The 21,978-nt window shown below is 50.3% G+C and overlaps 1 protein-coding gene across 3 annotated transcripts in view; it reads right to left on the reverse strand.

Moving 5' to 3' along the window:
• The window catches only part of NUAK1 (NUAK family kinase 1), a 72,310-nt gene extending 50,645 nt beyond the window's left edge, over window positions 1–21,665 (reverse strand). For 2 of the 3 annotated variants that reach the window (XR_006220194.1, XM_042993078.1), the window contains exon 1: window positions 21,130–21,665. Coding sequence is in view for 1 of the 3 variants with exons in the window: in XM_042993078.1 (XP_042849012.1) it covers window positions 21,130–21,387 (258 nt within the window). In the remaining 2 variants the exon portion in view is untranslated. Of the gene's footprint in view, window positions 1–12,745; window positions 12,862–21,129 lie in introns of all 3 variants that reach the window. The other variant, XM_042993081.1, reaches the window with a different exon arrangement.
• Between the last annotated feature and the right edge of the window lie 313 nt (window positions 21,666–21,978).

The following is a 21,978-nucleotide window of genomic DNA, read 5'->3' on the forward strand; positions in this document are numbered from 1 at the left end:
TCCTGGAATCACTGAGCCTGACCTTGTCTCTAAAATAGAGATAACATGATGGTACTTAGAAATGGGGCCTTCGGGGAGTGATTAGGTCATGAGGGTGGAACCCTCAAGAACGGATTAGTGCCTTTAGAAAAGAGACCCCAGAGACCTCCCTGGTCCCTTACGACAAATGAGGACAATGTGAGAAGATGGTCGTCCACAAACCACGCAGGGAGCCGTCCCCAGACACAGAATTCCCAGGCACCTGACCTTGGACTTCAGCCTCCGGAACTGTGAAAAATAGATTTCCATTATTTACAAGCAAATAAATAAATCAATAAAATGGAGATAATAATAGTACCCAGAAGCACTGGGAGATAATTCACAATAGCTGAGAGTAAGCCTAATAATTACTGGTTATAAGCCCTGACTATGGGCCAGGCACTGGGCACCACCCTGTTTCTCAACCTTTCACTCATTAAATTCTTGCAAAAATGTTATTATTTCTGCTTTCTCAATGAATATAAACTGAGACTGAGGGAGGTGAAGTAACTCACCCTAGGGCACTCAACTAATACATAGGACATCTGGGTCTCACTAAACCTAATAACTGTATTCTTAAGCTCTGTATCTCACCCACAAAGTGAGTGCCATAGTGCCTGGCACATAGTGGGTATCTGATAAATATGAGCTGTATCAGTCTCTGAAGACACCGCCTTATCCCCACCCCACGTCTTGTTTTAAGCTAATATTTAAATGCTTCCATCTTCAAAAGCACATCCATTGGTCTTCCTTGGTTTTCTCTGTGAGCCCAGCCAATGCACTTGGGCAAGAGGCAGAATCGGAGAGGAGGGTCTGGGAGGTGTGGCTCCAAAATGAAGCAATCATGAGTCAATTCTCCTGCAAGCAATTTTGGGAGATCTGCTCTGGATAAGGCACTGATCCAGGTCCTGCAAAACATGACCCAGGCATTCCCTTCAAGTTGCTTGTAATCCAACTGGAAAAGGAGGGGGACATGGGAGCTCCTCCCTGTCCTGCACCCATTCATCCTTCTACTGGCAGAAACGCCCTGACTTTGCTCTGGGGATGCCATTAGACGCAGTTTTAAAGAGACTGTCAGTCAAGATAAAGCACCCTCCCAATACCAGTGGGTGGACCCATGATCCTAGAATTTGGCTAAGAAGACGCTCTTTCCCCAGAATTGAATTTTGAGTGGTTTGAAGATGGCTGGGGCATTGGGTTTTTTCCTTCCCCCAGCCTGGTCCTGTGGGATACACCAGACCTTACAAATTAATTTTCTCCTTAAATGAGTCACAGAGTCATTAGCAATGTCATTTCTGTCATTAGCAACCAAGACCCCTAACTTCTACTGGGAGATGTCAATGCATTGGCGTGAGAAAAGAGAACAAGGTTACTAGGGAGGCAAGCACCCTCGGTGTCGTGGGCTAGAGAAGTCAAGGCAGGTGCCTGGGAGCAGGTGGGGTGGGGGATGGGACCAGAAAATACAGAGGGTTTAGCATGGACAAGGAAACTACCAGTCCCTCCTGATGCCCATAGGTAAACACATGACCCTAGAGTTTGGCCAAGAAGATGCTTTTTCTAGGACTCCCAAGACCCTCCCCAGAAAAGTGTCTTTTTGTGAGATCACAGGTGAACTGATATATGTGCGCAGAGGTGGGGCCTCCTGAGAAGTCCTTCCATGCATCACCCCCCCCCCCACACACACACACACACTTCTACTTCCGTGTCTCACTCACACTCCTAAATAAGACCAGAATTGAGTCTTACTTTACCCACTCATTTTTCCATCCCTAAAAAGGACACATCTCCACTGTCCCTTTTGCTCACACATAGTGCATGCCTTATACTCAGTCACCTCCTCCATAAAATGGGCCATGTCTCACTTGACTGGTATGAGTCAAGATGCCATCCTCAGGAACCATCCAGATGTAATTTTTACAATAATTTCCTCTCACACCACAATAAAGCTGTATCCTATTGCCGTGCAGTTTTGCCTTTTTTTTTCTGGCTGGTTGGGGGTTCCGTAAGGATCATTTTGACCTATGTTGGTGGAAAAAGTCTAGCCATTATTCTCTGCCAAAGAATGTTCACGTGTATAAAATATTTACCAGTTATTATAGACTGAATTGTGTCCCCCCAAATTCAGACCTTGAAGCTCTAAACCCCAATGTGACTATATTTGAAGGAAGTGCCTTTAAGGAAGTAAGTAAGGGTAAATGAGGCCATAAGGGTGGAACCCTGATCCAACAGGGCGAGTGTCCTTATAAGAAAAGGAAGAGACCCCCCGCGAGCATGCAAACACCCACAAAGGAGCTGCGAGGACACAGTGAGAAGGTGGCCGTCTGCAGGCACAGAAGGGAGGCCTCACCAGACACCAAACCCTGCCAGCACTCCAGTCTTGGACGTCCAGCCTCCAGAACCATAAGAAAATTAATTTCTGTTATTTAAGCCACTTGATGTATGGAATTCTGTTATGGCTGCCTGAGCACATGAATATACTAGTCCTCATCCGTGCTACCTAAATCACAGTCAACATATAACCCAACAAAAGGGAGGATCATTCATGGTCAATACCACACACACAGCAAACAGAGCCTACAGGACAGGAACCCTAACTGCCTTGTTCACCCTCGTGTCCCCAATATCTAGGAAAGAGTCTGGCACACAGCAGACATTCCAAGAACATTAGTGGTGTTGAATTTAATCAGACATGATGAACATAATATCGTCTTAACTTCTGTAAGGATGAGAACATCCATCCACTCACTACCACCAAGCTGGCCCAAGATCTGCAAGCTGCTAGTCAGACAACCCACCCAGATAATATCCCGGATTCCATTCCAGTCTACATCGCCTCTGTACTTGTAGGTAAGACCACAAACCCATGGATGGAATACCCGGGTGTGCAAACAACCCCCACACACTATGTTAGAAATGCTGCCCTACTTGACTGTACTCTCCCCACTACCCCATGAGACAGGCGACTCATTTTGCAGGACAGGAAAATTGACACTAAGAGAAAAGGACTCCCCAGGCCCCCACAGGGTCATAAAGGCAACATGCAACTGTCAGCCCAGGTACTTGGATTTTGTGGCTGGTGCTGGGTCACACCTGTTCCTACGTTTCATCAAACCTCCGGAACCATGGGGCAAAGAAGAAACACCCTGAGTCCTGGCATTGCGACCCTCCCTTCTCCGGGAGTTCGGCCTTGGGGAAAACGAGCTCAGATATCAGACTGTTGAGACTTCGTGGACGAGCCGGCCAGGGAGCTAATCAGAACAATTTGAGTGCGCGGCTAAGCAAGCACAGCCCTTCCTGGAGCGAGCCTTGCCTTTATGGCAACACTTCATAAGAACTTTTCCCTTACAACAAAACTGTCAAATCCAGCAACCACAGGCCAGAAACATCCCAGCTGAGCCCCACCAAGCTGCTTTCTGATGTACTGTACACACAAATACCAATATTCCCCAGATGTTCTCTATGTAAAACATTTGGTTTGAGACACAGCCCTTTTTCCCAAAAACCCTTACATTTGTTTAATGGACTCATACAGTTCAGCTAAAATGTCCTGGATCAGACATCTGAGGCCAGCCCGGCTCTGATGCAAGCATCCCATCTGCAGAAAAGACGAACAAGTAAATAAGACAGTCCTCCCCAAGATTTATGCTCCCTGCATCTTTAAGCAGGTCATAAAATGTAAGCTATGTACGGATAATAATGCAAGTTGCTTTCAAGTGTGTTTCTGAGTCCATCTCGGTATTAATCTAAGACTGATGTTCAAACAGAGAGTGGGTCTGGTGTGCCGAACAGGAGGCCACATTGTGCTACTTACTCCCGCAGAAAAGAAGTTTAAAAATCTGTCATTGGAGCCCCCTCCAAGGTAGGTCTTTTCCTGGTCTTAGTTATTCAAATACAGCAGCATCTCCTTCATTCCAATGCCACATATCCCTTAACCCGCAAACACAGGGAGACGGTGAAATGGAAAATGTACTGGACCCAGCTTGGACGCGGGCTCCCTGAGTGACCCTGGCCAGCCCTACGCCCCCCACAATGGTTCATCCTGTTACAGGAGAAAACGGAAGTTCACTAAAGTCACCGTTGGGGCCTGTTCAGCTGTGAAGATTATACAAGGAAGGGAAATAAACCCTTAGGAAAGCCACCCAAGAAATGTCATCGAATCCATGCACTGAGCCCCCACAGATGGTAACCCACAATTCTCCTACTAATATTTATAACAAGCGTGGTCACAGCAAATCTTTGGGGAAGTGGAAAAATGGAAGTAGAAGGCCGCCAGAGGCAGCCTCACCGACAGAATCAAGACAGGACAACTTTAATCTTTAACTTTTCTGTGTTGTGTGAGCTTTCAGTATTGGGCACGCATTATTTTTGCTATAGGGGAAGAAGAATTTTATCATTTAAAAAGGTCACAAAAAGCAATGACAGCTGATGAGGGAGAAAGCAGACAAACTATAAATAGCAGACACAAGAACTCCAAAACAAAGTTCTGAGGACCATTCAGGAGAAGTTCCCCAAAGACATCAAAAAAAAAAGGTCTTATTTTCAAGGTACTTTGTTTTAAGAAGGAAAGAAAGCATAAGAGATTTCCATCATAAATGGCTATAATTTTTTAAAAGACTGGCTCTTCAGTGGGTGAGCTTCAATTACCTGCAAAAATACACTTAGAGTTCTCTATGGTAACTCAGTATGTCCACTTACCCGATGCATCAGATTAACCCGTATTCTCCATTTCTTTGACTGAGGCTCAAGGTAGGTTGAACACTAGAGGCTGTAGCACTACCCTCTGCTTTCCCTACACCCTCTGTGCAATCAGCCAACTACCCATTGTCATCCCCACCGAGTCGACTGCCCCAATATGGTGGCCTCTACAGTCCATGGAACCCTTCATCCTCTGACAAGGCCAGCAAACCATGACATGATTGTAAGCCCTTCCATGCTAGGGATCAAAAGCCCTAGATAGCAAACTTTACTCTCTCACTGCCAGGAAAAGGTAAAATACAATAAGATAATGCACAGAAAATGCCGAGCAGTGTGCCCAATGCTGCTAAGTGCTCCAAATTACTTTTATTATTATTGTTAACAAATGGGTCTTATGCAGAGATATGCGTAAGTAAGAAAACTACAATGAGACCTTCAAAATCTCAAGAGGTCGAGAGGACAATGTCAGAGGGTAGAGTGAGAAGGGGGTAGGAGAAGGGGACCAGCTGTGTCCTCTTTCAAGAGGACATTTCAGGTCACCCCCACTAAAAGAAATCCCTCCAAATGTACTTCTGTAGCCCCCAGGGAATTGATTTTGCAGGATGGAATTATTTCCCTGAAATAAACAGACACACAAAGGTCGCTACAACTGGGGCCTAGAAAGAAAACAAGCCAGCTGCCGATTTACGGGCAGTCTCTGATGCAACAGAGCAAAAGGTCCCGGCCCAGGTCCAGTGGGATGGCTTCGGACACACCACTCCTCCCTGGAGAAAGCAAACCGGTGGAAAGGCTCGGGGAGGGGACCTGCCTTCTTGTGGGGAAGGTCCCCACTTGGCCAGGCACCAACGGGGGCATCTTCAGGAGTACAGACCCTCGGACCTCTGCAGTCAGCGTGCGCCGGCCAGGGGCTCTCAACTCACTGCATGACAGTGACGCTGGGGGACTGTTAAAAAATGCCGATGCCCAGGCCCCATCTCCAGAGAGCTTTCAAAAGGTTATTTATTCCACTGCTCAGCCAGGACTGAGAACAAGTGGTGTAGTGGGAATTGCCCTCAGCGGGGTCGGACGGACCAGAGCTAACCCAGGTGCTGCCTTGACCCCGTGGGCAGATCAGCTACTCTTCTTTCACTGCAAATTGGTAGTTACCATCACCCCATGACAAAGCTGCTTGAAATGAGAAGTCACGTGTCAGCTGCCCTCCTTCAGTGTGTCTTGTAGGAGGCACATAGGGAGTACCTGTCGGTGTCTATCTTTCTCTCTAAGTGTCTCTCTTTCAAGGCTCTCACAAGTGAGTAGAGAATTCTGGGCCGCTCCCCACTCTAAGGGGTTTCCTGAATTTCTAAGTGGTTAAAAAATGGTGGGGGAAAGACCCCTGTCACACATACACACACACACACACACACACACACACACACACACACAGAGGCCCTACTGGGTGACAGGCATACAGCAGAACTATGTAACACAGCAAGAGTCACACGCAGCAAAATGAGGGAACACCTAGTTTTTAAGATGTACGTTGCTTTCCCTGTCCAGAAGAAAGCCTATCCTGGGTGTGACACTTTCTCAGGAAGCCCCTGCCTATCCCTCGTGTCCCCCATTAGGTCAAGTGCGAGTCCCTTACACCTGGCGGTACTGCGCAGGGCTGGCGCGTGGTGGGCTCAAGGGAGTATCTGACAAATGGCGTGAGTTAATTCCGCTCCTCGAGGCCAGGGATGGGCATTTGTAGATCAACAGAGCTCATAATGGCCACAGATGTTAATCCCCTAAACAGGCATTTCATCAACACACCTGAACTTCGCTTGCAAGCAACTGGCAGAAAAGGATATAAAGCCCCGTCCAACATTCAGGAGACAGCTGCTCAAAGCCCAGTGACTGTGAGCAGCGGCGTCACAGCATTTCAGGGTCTGAATTCCATCTACGGGTACCGCAAACGTGGGCAAGTGACTTCGTTTTCTGTGCCTCAGTCTATCCACTGTAAAATGGGAAGAGCCATGGTGTGCACCTCTTAGGGTTAGCACGGGGATGAACTTAGGTCAGTGATTTAACACGCTTAGGCTACAGCCAGGCACGATCACTGCTACGTAACTGTTTGCCATTATTATTACCCCATGGGAGGGTATCAGGCAAAGAGACCTCAAGCTTCAGGCCCGATATAAGAACCCCAAGGTCATAGGGTGCTCCGGTTACCACAAGAAAAGCTGTGCACTGAAGAAAGTGGGGTGGTGTATCCAGATGAATGCAGCAACTAGCTTCCCACTGTCCAGAGCTGTGTTTTTCAAAGCAGAGACCACGAACCAATTCCACCATGCTTACTTGAGTTGCTCGGTTACAATGCTAAAGACTCCCAGGTCCCCCTAAGTCCTACCCCAGCCGTGCTGGATCAGATTCTCTGGGGTACATGCCATGGATGGTGCATTTCGACAAGCAGAGGAGATTCACGTGTCCCCACAAATTTAAGAACCGCTGGATCGGCTAAGCTAGAGGATCCGTGTCTGTATCGCCCCCGGAGCCTCCCACATCGCCGGAGACACAGTACGTGCTCAACAAATACCAGGTGAATCCATTCAATGATTACAATCCTCTTAAGTGTTGGTTCGATTATCTGAAGGCCCCCTATGCATAAGCCACATGCAGACCAATGCTGAATCAGACGTCATTCATCCTAAAAATCTTTACTGGGTGCTTACAACATACCAGGCAGTGTTCTAGACCCAAGATACAGAAGAGACGATGAATGAGGTCGCTCAGAGATAATCACAGAGAGTGACAAACACTGCGTATGGAGCCAATAACGCCAAGTAAGGGGGTGGCACACTTCTCCCATTAAACTCCGCATCTAGAACAGCGCTGCCCTTTGGAATTTCTATGGCGACGGAAAAAACATTTTCAGCACCGTCCAGTGGTAGGCACTGGCCGCACAGGGTTATCAGACACTTAAAAGGGGGCTAGTGTGAGCAAGGAACTAAAGTTTTCCTTTTAACTGTGATTAATTTTAACAGCCACATGTGTCCTTATTAGACAGCACAGGTCTAAAGGCAGAACAAGAAATGGAAACGGGAAATGATAACACAGGCAATATGTACTACGGGGGCGGGGAGGCGGGGTGGGCGCTTAGAGCACCATGTGTTATCAGATGCCTCTCACCCAATTACCAGATGCCCTAATGTTCTCTGGCTCCAAGAATTGAAAGTACAAGGTCAGGTACAAGGCATTGTACTCGGGCTGGAATTTTTATAGCCCATGATCAGTTGGAAGAGGTATGCAGCCCAGCCAAGCCCCAGAGACTGCAGTTCAGGAACACAGCACCACCCGCAAAGCCTGCCCACAGCTGCCAGAGACATCTCTCCCGGCCCCGCCACTCTGTTGTTGGTCGGTCATTCTGTCCCTGGCTGGAACGTCCCACTGGGCCCAAGACACTGCATGGATTTTATGAGATTTCTCCGCTTCAAGCATAAGGACAAGGACAAGCCTCCTAAATTCCACCGGAAAATTGGTGGCTAATCCAAACATTTCATAAAATTAGAACTCATTGTGGGGCTGAAAGGAATTCAGACTGTGCCGCCACCAGAGAAATGCAAGATATTTGTTATAATTTTTTCCTTCATGAGCTGTTTTAAGAAGCAAGTGCGTTTTCTGCTTGAAATAAAGAAGGCATGCGGCGGGGGGGAGGGGGGCTGGAGGGGAGAGGGGCGGAGGGGCAGAGTTTTTGTTTTTGTTTTGTTTTCTCTGTGGTTTGCAAAAAGCATCACCAGATGACAAATGGAGGAATGCTGCCTGACTCCCTAATCCCACAGCTAGCAGAGATAATAAACCTGCCTTCCCAACCTTGGCTGCATCTTGCTTTTATAGAGACGGAGTTTTTCCTGGAACATGGTACTTCTGTGCCTTAATTTTCTTCTTGGGCTTGAGCCCCAGAAGTTTCACAGGCAGTGATTTTATTAGCAAGAGAGATACCTGAATCATTCATTTGGGCCTGCGTGCGTGCACGTCACTGACATTCATTCACCAGGCACGGGGCTAGGCGCTTGGGATTCATCGGTAAGAAAACCGACGAAATCCCTGCCCTGGCAGAGCCGGGATTCTAGTGGAGGGACAAGGGAAGCCTCGGTGACCGCCACTTCAGAGCAGCGTGGGCACAAGACACACAGACTCGCCGAATGCGGACTCTGGAAGAGGCTGGGAAGGGGGTTCTGGGAGAGCAGGAACCCCATCTTCTGACCATCACTCTCTCGCTATCACCCAGAGCAGAGCAGTGTTTGACACACAGCTGGCCCTCAACAAATGTTTGTTGAATGAATAATCAATCCTGACAAAAAAATCTGTCCCAGAGCCCTCATCTTACAGACAGCCCTCATCTTGCAGCCTAGCAGGGACAGTTCAACTTGTGGCAAGAATGGGACGGACCCCAAGACTCCTGACACTATTCGCTGACTCTTAACACCCCACAGCCATTCAACAAGTATTTGTTGCATCCTTCTTGTGTGTGAGGCCCTGAACTAGGCACCGGGAGGACATAAACGAGAAGGATAACTGAATTAGTTGAGATTATGCAACAAAGTTCCTCCAATTGCCATGTTCACAAGCTTGGAGACCACTTCTCTGAGCCTGGGTTCAGTGGGTGTTCACCATCCAGTGTGTGGGTGAAAAAAACCAAAGCAGGGGGCTCCAGAAGCTTCCAAGGTCCCATCCCACGAAAGGCTAGGGAACCGAGGGATTATGACCATGACCCTGATGTCAGATAGCCCTGCCCTAAATCCCAGCTCTGAGACTTTGGGCAAGTCGTTTGATCTTCCTAAGACTCTTCTTCCTCAACTGCAAAATGAACACACTGATGATAGAGGACAGAAGGCATATACTCAGAACAGCGCCGGCACACACACTCGTCACCCAGTAAATGTTTCCTGCTATTAAGACTGTTAGGGAACATACCCTCCATCTGCTCTGAACCTTCCTACACATTCGAGAAGGTGGATGGGTCTCAGTGGAGATTTCCACTTAATTCCTCCCCTCTCCAGGATTTCTGCTGTCAGCTGCTTGCATGCCCATTCATGCAATGAGGGAGGTTTCCCTCCCTCAATGTTGCTTTTTTTAAGTTTATTTATTTATTTTGAGAGAGAGAGAGAGGCAGAGAGGAAGAGAAAAAGAACCCCAAGAAGGCTCCGCACTGTCAGCACGGAGCCCAACACGGGGCTGGAACTCACAAACCTCGAGACCATGACCTGAGCAGAAATCAAGAGTTGGGCGCTTAACTGCCTGAACCACCCAGGCGTCCCCAGGACGTCCCATTTGATTCTGCCTGGGAAACAGATATCCCATGACCACGAAGAAAATGCAAGCTGGGGTTCTCCCTAGAGTGAGCACATCCTTGCCTTGCCTTTCCATCCAAACACATTCACATGCTGGGCTCGGAGCTCACCTACTCAATGGAGTGTTAGCCTCTTCCGCCCCACTCATTCTGCTAGTTGAAGGAAAAGTTCACTTTCAACTCTACTAAGAACCATTACAAGGTAATTATCCACCTAGGAGGCATGTTCTGCTATTACCGTCCCACTTTCCACATGAGAAAACTGATAGGTTCTTTGAAAGTGAGAATTTTCTGTCTCACACAGAATCTGGCACAGAACCTGCCTCACAGACATCCTTGAAAAAGCGGTGCCTGCCTTGAGCTGAAGGGGAGTGTATACAGATCCAATGGGATCCGAGAACCGGGAAGGTAATGGCCCTCCGCATGGGAAAAGTCTCCTTACACTTGTCAAAGCCTGCACCAGACAATCGGAAAAGAGTTTTGAGAAATAAAGACACTTCCCTTCCCCTGCAACAAGGAGTCCTTTGGCCAAAAACCAAGCAACAGGAAATGAAATCTACATTCTACCAATTTCCTTCAGTGAATCCCAGGATTCTCTTCCTGTGAGCCCGGAGAACAGTCTGTCTCAGCCCCTCGATTTACAGGTGAGGAAAGGGGGTTCAACACTAGGGTACCTACTTCAAGTGACACGCAGCACCCAGGCGGCCGGGGATACAAGGACAGCCGGCACACTGGCCTGCCTTTCCCAGGAGGGCTCCTTCCAAGAATAACACTTAAGGAGCGTTTGCTGTGGACCACACACTTTTCTCAGACCTTGACACACAGCTCATTTATCTTCACAGCCACTCCCATGTCACAGATGAAGAAACTGAGCCAGGCTGACCATCTCAAGGTTACACAGGAGGTTCAGGCAGGCTCTGAAACCCAACCCGCCCCCTGCTCCCTTTCAGATCCATAGATTGGATCATCCACTTCCTTTTCACCATCCTGTAGAAGACACAGAGTGTCCCTTGGCAGTCATGTCCCTTGGCACTTAGGCAAATCACACGTGAGCTGAGCCCAGGGCATGAGGGAAAGACAATGGCCAGCAAGGATTCCAAACCTGGAACAATCAGCGGTCTTGGCGGCTTTGGAGCCACTTGAATATGAGGAGCTTGACACAGAGGGCGTGGGGGAGGGGAGGGGGTCCTTAGAAAATTCTAACACAAAGAAGCAGCTCCCTCCTTCACACTGGGAAATTGCCCTTGGGCTCTGAGACACTGGAACCCGGCTGTCCCCCTCCCCTCCCAGGGAAGGGGGAACCTACCACACATGCCTCCTAGCACAGTCCCCGGGGAAACTTCATGCTGTCTCAGTATCTCTAATGAAAGTAAGCGACATGGAATTCTTCTCTTGAGTTTAAAAGGCAAATCATGATGGTGTTTTTTCCAGACATACATTAACTCTGCACTCCAGTCGGTTTACAATTCCTAAAGCACTTGATTTACAACCCAGGGAGAAAACGGTTTGCAAATCTTGCAAATGCACTTTGCATCTAAAGCTTGCCTCCTCTGCAGAGCTGACCACCAGGCTTCTCAGATGGGGGGCTGTGGGAGCAGCCCAAGGAGGCGGTGGGGGGCGGGCGGGGGTGGGGGGGCAGGGGCAGCTGCCCAGGGTGGGAAACAGGTTCCTCCCTCCTCCTATTCTTCTCCAGCAGGGGTGCAGAGCTGCAAGAGAGAGGCACTTACCTGACAATGCTAGGCTCTCCACACCTGTCCACACAGTGGTGAGGAGGGGGTGACCCAGAAAGGGAAGAGGGTGGGGACCCAAGGGACCTTTCCTGCTGCCTCCCATGGTCACAGAGCCCCCCTTCTCAGGATTGCTGCTGCACTCCCCAGTCATTCATTCATTCATTCATTCATTCATTCTTACTGAGCACCTACTATAGGAAGGGCACCAGGCCACAGGCCAGAATGCAGTGAGGAGTAAGAAGGCACCCCTGCTTCCCTCCTAAAGGGGGAGGAAGGGGAGGGCATACACAGACAATTCGTCAAACCCACATAGTTCATATGTTCTTTTTTTTTTAATTTATTTACTTTGAGAGAGAGTGTGCACACATGGGAGGGGCAGCGAGAAGGAGAGAGAGAGAGAGCGAGGGAGAGAAAGAGAATCCCAAGCAAGCGCCACACTGTCAGTGAAGAGCCCGACGCAGGACTCAAACCCATGAACCGTGAGATCATAACCTGAGCAGAGATCAAGAGTCGGACGCTTAAGCAACTGAACCACCCAGGCGCCCCATAGTTTACATGTCCTGAAGGGAACGGACCAAGGGCCGAGACAGAGTAATAAGGAAGTGGGAGTCTGGACACCCAGGTGGGAACCTTGAAGGATGTGGCAAATTCCGTGTTTAGCAGGGAGAGTCATGATCCAAGATAAGAAGGTCACCGGGTACTCTATGTGGTACTTCTCACCAAAATAGTAGCACCAGCCCTTGTTTTCAAGAGCCTGCTAGGCGCCAGGCTCTGCGTCAGAAGCTTCCAAATCCTATCTCTCCTACCAATCCCACTTGGTGGGATGCCGGCAGCCACACTTTCTAGACGAGAAAACAGAAGCTCGGAGACAAAGTGTGGCTCGCTCAGGATCATCCAGCTGCCAAGTAGCAGGGACGACACTGAACTTCTTCCTCTACACCCCACTGATAGCCTACCTTGCATGTTCCCAGATTATTCCAGATGTATTACTCACACGCCCCAACTAGGTTCTCAGGATCTCGGTGGCAGCACTTGTCATATTCTCTCCTCTGAAATTGCCAACAGTCCTGAGCACTTAGTACGCACTCATTCAATACATCTGCTTTACCACTAGATTAAAAGAAAAAGAAGGTACGTCAGCCCCCAGCATATGTTGTGTCTTTGTTATGTGTTTTTATATGTCGTGTCTGAATATCACAACTCAGCCACAGAGCAGCGATGAGTGGCAGCTAATAAGAATATTGAAAGCCACCGCCAGGTATGCCAGGTGGCGGTGTGCAGAACATATACACCCGGGGGCCCGGTGGAGGGACGAATGAATGGCATCGGTTCTCCCAGAGCCATCAGTCTGGGGCTGCTGCAGGCCAGGAGGGGAGCCTTTTCCTATTCACTCGCCTAGAGGGACGCCATTTTCTAATTCAGACAAATGTGCCCTTTTAGACCAGCAAAAGCCCCAGCTGCATCCGCTATGCATCTGTGCATCCGCTATGTGTGAGGCACGGGTCTAAAGGCTCAGCCGCATCGCGGCATCTTCTTCCATCTTCTCAACAGTCTGGGGAAGAAGAACCATCATAAGCCCCAGCTGAGGAAACAGAGGCTTAAAGGAGATGAGTAACACCCCCAGGTCACAAAATTGTCAAGCGGTGGGACGGAACGTGGATCCGGGCATTCCGGTTCCAGGGTGCTCTCGTGGCCACGGCACACAGGTCACTGCTTTCCTCGTCTTGTACAACATTAGCACGAGACTTCTATGGACCCACAGACTGGAATCTTGGCGGCCTGACAGACATGGGCCTCCACCCCCGAGCCCCTTACTCCCCCCACCCCCCTGAGCCCCGGCTTGTTGCTGTTTTGTTTGTCAATTTTTTTAACATTATTTATTATTGAGAGATAGAGAGAGAAAGAGCACAGCAGGGGAGGGGCAGAGAGAGAGGGAGACACAGAATCCGAAACAGGCTCCAGGCTCCGAGCTGTCAACACAGAGCCCGACGCGGGGCTTGAACTCACAGACCGTGAGATCATGACCTGAGCCGAAGTCAGACGCTTAACTGACTAAGCCACCCAGGCGCCCCTGTTTTGTTTTTTTAGTAATAGCTTTATTGAGATATAATTTTCATATCACCAAATTCACCCGTTTTAAATGTACAACTCAGGGATCTTCGGTATATGCCCATATTTGTGCAACTGCCATCACAATGTTAGAACATTCTCATTACTCAAGAAAGACACCTCGTGCCCGTCAGCAGCTGCTCCCCACTTCCTTCCAACCTACTCAAGCTCTAAGCACCCCCTCATCTACTTTCTGTCTCTACGGTTTGGCCTATTTGGGACATTTCACAGAAATGGGATCAAGCCATGTAAGATCTGTTGGGACTGGCTTCATTCACTGAGCATGTTTTCAGGGTTCATCCGTGTTACAGCACGTTTCAGTATTTCATTCCTTTTCACTGTTGAATAATAACCCATAAGTATTCCATAAATGGAATTGTGGAATGGATCAGATATAACATTCCACAAAGAAAAAGAACACACCACGTTTGATTTACCCACTCATCAGTTGACGGATGTTTGGGTTGCTCTTACTTAGGGCTCTTGTGGATCGTGCCACTGGGAACATTTGCGTTCACGTTTCCGTGTGGATGTGTGTTTGCATCATTGGGTAGGCTGACGAGTGGAACTGGCCATCCCCGTTTTAAAACGCAGTTAAAAGTTTACCGAAGGGCCCCGCCGTGAAGTCAACATCTGGCTGCTCTTGGGCCGTTTCCAGAGAATGTTATCAATACAGCCAGACTCTGCTCACGGGTGGGTCATCTGGCCGAGCCCCTCCTACTCTGGGGCCTGGGATCTTCTCATTCCTGCCCTGTGTAGCGTCGTCTGGGCCAGCGCGATGATAAATGCATTCTGCTTTAAAACAGATACTTCACAAATCATAACTTACAGATGCTCCAGGACTTTCATGTGGGAAAGACAAATGAGACTGAGGCTGTCTGACTCCGGAGCCACTGAGGACAGGAAGCCACGGCCAGGAAGCCGACAAGCCCTGGACAGACGTCTCTCTCCCTAACGAGTGCCTGAGCACATGTAACAGAAAGGGAATCCGTGCGGAGAATGGTCTGCCTGGCTTTGCAGACTTCGCTGTGTAACCGGCCATTCGTTTCCAGCCGTTGTTTTTTCTTCCCAGCAAATCAGAAAGCTCCTTGAGGTCAGAGACGATGACCTACGGCCTTTCCATCTCCTAAGATCTTCCCTAGCTCAATGCATTCACTTCAGTTCCATCCTACAAGACTTTGTTGAGGACCTACTATGCGCTTGGCACTACGTGAGGCAGTGACAGGAGGTAATAAGACAGGGCTTCCCAACAGACAAGATACTTTGCCTCAATCCTCCTTTCCTGCGGCTTCCCAGGAGGAAGTGAGACGTCCTGTGCGGTGTGGGCACATCTCTACCTGTACGCGGGGAGGTGAACCAGCTGACCTCTCCAGACCCGCTAGGGATTCCACAATCAGAGGCTACTCAAGGAACAAAGAACTCAGTGTGTGTCCAGATGGAGAGCTCCCTGACTTGACTCATTAAAGCATACTCACGGCCCAACAAGCAGTTTGCCAGAAGCAGACATATCAACGCGGTTCCGATCCTTATCTTCTCATACCTCAATTCTTGCGAAAACCTGCAGGCTAGCCTCCCCTCTCCAAGCCAGCACACCAGAATGTTGGGCTCAGAGCCCCGCTGCGACCAGAACCCAGGTCAGCCCACCTAGAGGAAGAGATATGGTCAAGGTCTCTGCGTTCACACTGCCTGGGTCCAAACCCTGACCCTGCAGCTGCGTGTGACCTTCACAGCCGGTGACTCGGTTTCCTCGTCTAGAAAATGGGCTCATTATGAGAATTAAATCAGTTAATATGTACGTGGCAATGGGGGCGCCTGGGTGGCTCAATCAGTTAAGCATCCGACTCTGGCTCAGGTCACGATCTCACGGTTCGTGAGTTCGAGCCCCGTGTCGGGCTCTGTGCTGACAGCTCGGAGCCTGGAGCCTGCTTCGGATTCTGTGTCTCCCTCTCTCTCTGCCCCTCCCCTGCTCATACTCTGTCTCTCTCAAAAGCAAATAAACATTAAAAAAAAATGTAATATGTACATGGCGATGTACCTGACCCATGGTATAAGCCCTCATAAAGTATTAGCTGCTATTACCATCATGAAATATTATTATTACTAGCCCCATCCTATCTTGTCAATCTTGCCTCCCAGCACAAACCCTGCATCCTAAGCAACACGGCCTGCTCACCCTAAAATCTCCCTTTGTCTGAAATTCCCTGTATCTCAGTCTCCTGAAACCCAAATCAAGGGTCATCTTGAACATCAACTGCCCTCACTAATCCTCCACTATGCCACTGCCCCTTCCCAAACAGCGCAAAGAAACCCCCACCCCCCCCCCCGGGGAAAAGAATCACCCCATGGCTGGTCTTCTGACACCATGAGCAAAGAACCACGCCCAAATCCAGAGGCCATCCATTGTGCAACATGAGGAAGGTTCTCCGTTTCTGTAGCAGCAGCGGGTTTCGAAAACGACTATTTGACATTCTTTAGCTGTATGACCCTGGGCAAATTACCCAACTTCCCTAACCATCATTTTTCCCATCTGTTAAATGGGTCTAGCTAGACTGCACACCTCTCAGGGTTGTTGTAAGGCTTCAATGGGAGGAAATGTCTGTAAGGCAGTTAGCATGGCACGTCACACCCCAAGCTTTCAAAAATATCAGCCAGTAATAATCACAGCAGCGGCGGCAATCGGGGAGGGGGTGTTCCTGTCCAGGACTGAACTCAGCAAAATGTACTAAGCTTCAGGGAGCTACATTCCAACGTGAAAATCACCTGATATGATCCAGTCCTACACAAAGGAGGTACTCAGACCTAGTGACTGCTTACTGCCTCCTCCACCAGATGGGTAGCCCCGTGGGTCTCAGTCATGCCTGTGTCCCGGCCTTTCACACGGAGAGAAACACAGGGGAGATGGTAATAACTCTTGGTTGAACTGCACAGAATTAGCTCAAAATTTGTAAGTACATTTTATCTTTGCTACTGGACTACGAGCTGTTTAGGAGTGAGCATCACATCTTGCTCTAGTAAAGATTTATTAAACAAGTGATGGAAAAACACCAAAGTGAGAATCAGATTGGTTAGACCCAGCTCGGTTACTTCCTGGCTGTGCAACTGCAGAGAAATCACTTAACGATTCTATGCCTTATTTTTCCCGTCTCCAAGAGGAGAAGTTTGGACCACGTGTTTGCCAATGTCCCTTTACTCCCTGAAAGTGGGTTGGGGCCATAATTGCAATAAGGCACCCCAGCCACCCCCACGGGACAGCCACACGTCACCTGCCTCAGCAGGCCCGCTTACTACATTGTGCCCCTCATTTGCAGTTTCCCGGCACCAGGCTAGGAGCAACTTTGGGCTAGGGTTTCAAACACCCATTTTTGGTGAAAGCAGTTCCTTTGCTAAGTGAAGATGCCCCATCACCCAAGCTAGAGCTCCGGCAGCCAGGAACGCCGCGGCAAACCAGGGGCACACTCTGCCCGCTGATCCGCCACTCCCGGGCCAGACCCCTCCTGGAGACCTCGCCCCCCGGCTCGGGAGAGACGACCTGGTGCAGGGGAAAAGTCGAACCCTTGACGGTGAGGTGATCACATGACACCTCTCCTCAAAATGTTGTTTGTTTTGGGGGTTTGGGTTTTTTTGGCAATAGTTTGAGCAGCCTGAAGGTCTGCGCAGTTTGGCTCAAAGAAAATGCATGCCGTGTTATGCCACAGGGCTCCACTCAGCAGCCCTGCCCAAAACTGTATCAAAACAAAAGTTGTGCAAGAAACAAAGCCCAAATTCAAGGCTGTAGAAATGCTTTCAGATCCTATCACAATCTGGCTGATTGTCTCGGCTCCTCATGGGCGCACTTTTCTGTTCACCTTGTGTTCCCTAATCAAGCCGAGAAGCCGACTGTTTCCCCTACCACTCTGAGTGATACAAGGCTAATTTGTCCCATGCACCATGTCCCTCTGATGGTCTTAAAATCTAAATGAAAGTCCACGTGAGATGAGGAAAAAAAAGAATCTGCTAAAAGAAAGCAACTAAATTGGTGAATTTCACTTTTTGAGGCTTTCTATAGACGATTTTATTCAATTATTACAACAGGTCCATGAAAATGGTACCACTGCCAGCCCATTTTACAGATGAGGAGGCTGAGGTTTCAAAGTAACATAGCCTGCACAAGGTCACAGAGCTGGCGAAAAGTCAGGATTTGAATGTTGGCCAGGGCTCTCAGCCCCTGTGCGAGAGTGCTTCCTGGTCGGATGTGTTCATCTCCGGAACAAGCCACTCGGAGCCCTTGTGTCATTGACACCCTCAGGCAGTGGCCACAAACCACATTTGGGAATCAGAGGGGAGCATGGCTGGACCAGGCCAGGCCGAGTCGGCCACTCTGAGCTCGGGATCCTGCAACTCTCTTCGGAAGTGGCTTTCACAGAACACAGAAGACGGTGTTGTGCAGTGCTCTGTTTGATTCCGAAGGCCCTTCCAGATGTGCAATTAAAAGCCACAACATTTTCATTTTTAAACACTTGTCTGCCTCTGAGCTGCTTTCAACAGGGGGAGGGGGTGTCCCACTGATTCCACAGCATCTCCCACCTGGGACGCCAGCTACTCTCACAGGCAAAGCAGCTTCAAGCCTCTGCACCTCTTGAGAGGACGTGGGCACAAATGAAAACAAAACAGAAGACTGAAAAGGCAGGCCGGAGACAGTGCTCTCTCGGGTTTCTTCAACCGCACCCCAAAAAGCAAGGTGCATCCTTAGAACCAGAAGCAAACTCCAAGTCCACACTTCAGATGAAAATTTCTTGCTGCTCTGGACAGATTCTGAATCGCCAAGCGCTGGACAGGCAAGAACGACTTGCTGACCGATTTTTTTGTGTGTTTGTTTTATTTTCTGTTCAGCCAGGCATAGGGAATTTTCCACCTGACAATTCCTGTTTCTCACTTAAGTTCTTACACCATCTGTGAGCACTGTGCTCAGCAGGGGGAGGACTCAAGGCCAAGGAGGCCTTCCCATCTCCAAACCTCAGTTTTCCCATCTGGTTAATGCAAGGTTCTCACCACATGATTGTGCTAACATTCGTAAGTTTATGTATCAAATAGAAAGCAGTTTGAGGATTTCCAGCTTCTGAGCTGGGATCTGCTACCAGACTCAAAATCTTCACCTAATTTTTTAGTAAAACAAGAGATTTAGCTGAAATTAAGAGCACAATGGGAAACAACCAGAGCTGGACAATAAGAGAGCAGGACTTCAGTCTCCCTGCTGAGAAAGGAGCTTCTCCCGTTCTCAGGGCGCCCCCTAGCGGCCGTCCAACTAAATCCCGACGGAATGTTCAGAGTTTCTGCAAATAAAGGGAAAGACACCCACCAAAAGAGAAAGGCAGGCTCCCGTCTCCTGATGCAATCCCTTTCACTCTAGCCTCGTCTGTGGATCAGACAGCAAGACGAATGCTTGACAGGAAGCCCCAGGGAAACTCAGAAAGGTGTCTCCCATAAGACGAGATCTCATTCTTTCAAACAGCTGGCGGCCGCTCCCCAGCATTCGGGCTTCTGTGTCCTCCAGACACACCCTTACCACTCAACCCCTCACAGGCTCACATCCTCAACCTGCAGCTCCAGCCGCGTCTGTTTTTCATTATTCCGCTTTCCAGCTTCCCAGCGCGATTCTTCAACAGCTATTAAGACAACACGAGCAAGGAGCGAGGCTTACTTCTTGCTTCTTCAACATCCAACCTGGGGAATATCACCTCAGAAGAAAAGCATGAATGAAGTGCACGTTTCTCAGCCTCTTCTTCCACCAACCTGAAAGTGCGTTCCTCAAAGTACATCTTTACAACCGTCTCTACAGAATTTTCAACCTACAAAAAAGTGGCACCTGCCCAGAATGAATTCTGAACCACTTGTTGGCTGTAGGATTTGTTTACTGAAGACCCCTTTCAAAATACAATGCACAACGTCTCGAATTTCCAATTAACCTATCACAGACCCTTTTTTTTTTTTTTTTTTAAGCTATAGAATACAGTTGGATCAGCCCAAACAGGGAAACTTAGGATGCGGGAGTTATCCAGGTATCCAAATATTTGAGAATTGAGGGGCTAAACTTTCTGACTGGTACCCCCTACCCCCACCAGAACTGTTCCTGTAGAGATTGAAAAGAAAAATACCAACATCAATCTACCACTTCCCTCGCCAGTTCGTTTTGCTTTTTTGCCGTGGTCATTTGTTAAGTGTATAAGCAACTCTGGGCCCCGAAACACCCCCCAAAAGTGCACGCAAGGAGTATCATAATTAGTTCCTGACTTTGGCCCTAAATCGATTAAAATACATCTGATACGCTTCAAATCAAAGAACCATGTTAATTTTCTGCCACACACCACACGAAATCTTTCTGCAACAGTCAGTCACTTTGAACCCAACCCTCTAGCCACAAGCGGTGTGGATTTCAAGGGCCTGTTCTGCAGAAAGGAAAACGACAACAAACCAAGTTCAGGACAACGCAGAGACCCCAAGGCACTCAAGGAGCTGCAAATGGGGCTGGGACCCTGGCAGGGTTTCAGCTGTCACGAAGAGTGGGGCGGGTGGGCCAGACCCCGCAATTCAGTAGCCCTGAAACCAGGACCTGAAATGCAATGGAGTCAGCTGCAACTCGGCATCGGTGTGGCTACCCATGCCCTGGGCATTTCAGTCCTCCCAGAAGCAGGAGGCAAACTGTCACAACCCACAGGCATGCAGCAGCCTTTAACTTTTGCTCCCAAACCTTCTCTTTTAAAAACAAACAACAACAAACAAAACAAAACAAAACAAACAAACAAACAAAAAACAGAGGCAGGAGCCCACCCTCCCTTGCAGCTACAGCAGCATCAGGGTGATAGGGAATAGGAGTGGGAGTGGGGGGTCGCATTCATCTACAGGACACAGGACTTGGGGAACCACAGCACCCCGCTGAGGATGTGGGTCTGTTCGGAGTTAGAGCAGCGAGGCATTCCAGGGCTTGGTCTGAATGCGTGCCCGCGAGGGAGACCTCCACGGTCCCAACGTTGCAAAGTGTTTGCAAATCATAAACACTACTTTGCTGCTGGGAGAAAAACCCCCAAAATATGCGCAGACAGGATGTAACAAGTGTTTCGAGAGAGAGAGACACGCCTGAGCCACGGCGAGCTGGGGAGAGCGAGGAGTCTGTCTGGGGGTTCCTGGGAAGCCGCTCTCCGACGAGAGAGTCTCGGTGCCCAAGACCCCCGCCCCGCGCGCCCTGGGTCCGCCGCCGCGTCCGACCCCGCGCCCCCGGGGGCTTCCCGCACTCACCACTCGGCCCGAAAACCTCTCGGTGGCCCTCTTGACTTTGCCGTAGGTGCCTTTGCCCAGGGTCTCCTGCAGTTCGTAGCGGTGCTTCAAGTTGTGCTTGTGGTGATGCCGCTTCACCCCGTGCGGCTTCCTGGGCTCCGGGGCCGCCGCCACCGCGGGGGCGGCGGTTGCCCCCGCCACCGCCTCCGGGGGAGAGCCCGGCGCCCCCGGCCGCAAGTCTGGGCCGTCCCCGGCCGCGGGCGCAGCGGCCCCCTCCATGTCCGAACGCGGGGTGAGCCGGGCTGGAGAGGGCAGGACCGGACACGGCGCTCGCGGTGTCGGGGTCCCCGCCGAGGAAGCCGGGGCGCGCTCAAGGTCGCCCCCGCAGCATCGGGGAGGCGGCCCGATCCCGCTCGGGCTGCGGCTCGGTCACTGGCGGCAGCGGCGACTGCACATCTGGCGCCCCTGGCGCGCACGGTCCGCGCACCGCCCCCCGGCCGCGGCGAGCTGCGGAGCGTCAGGCGAGGTGGCGGCGGTGGCAGGGGAGGCGGCGGTGTTTGCAGGAGGGAGGGGAGAGGGGTGGCTCCGAGCGCAGGAGGGGGAGTGTTATGTGGGGCGCCGCGCCCCCCGACCCCTCCCCGGGAGGACGCGCAGACGGGGCGGGGGCGGGGGCGGCGCGCTCGGCCGGCCCCGGGGGAGGGGAGCGAGGGGCGGCGTGGCCGGGGCTTCCCCACCTCCCCGCCGCCGCCCGGGGCCCGGGGCCACCCGAGCTGGGAGGGGGATGGGTGCGTGTCGCGACTCGCCCTTTGTGCCGCGCGGGGTAGGCCGCAGCGGCGGCCAGGGGGCTTTGTCCTCGCTCGGCCGGGCCGG

Source organism: Panthera tigris, chromosome B4 (genome assembly GCF_018350195.1).
Source record: "Panthera tigris isolate Pti1 chromosome B4, P.tigris_Pti1_mat1.1, whole genome shotgun sequence".
Classification (NCBI taxonomy): Eukaryota; Metazoa; Chordata; class Mammalia; order Carnivora; family Felidae; genus Panthera; species Panthera tigris.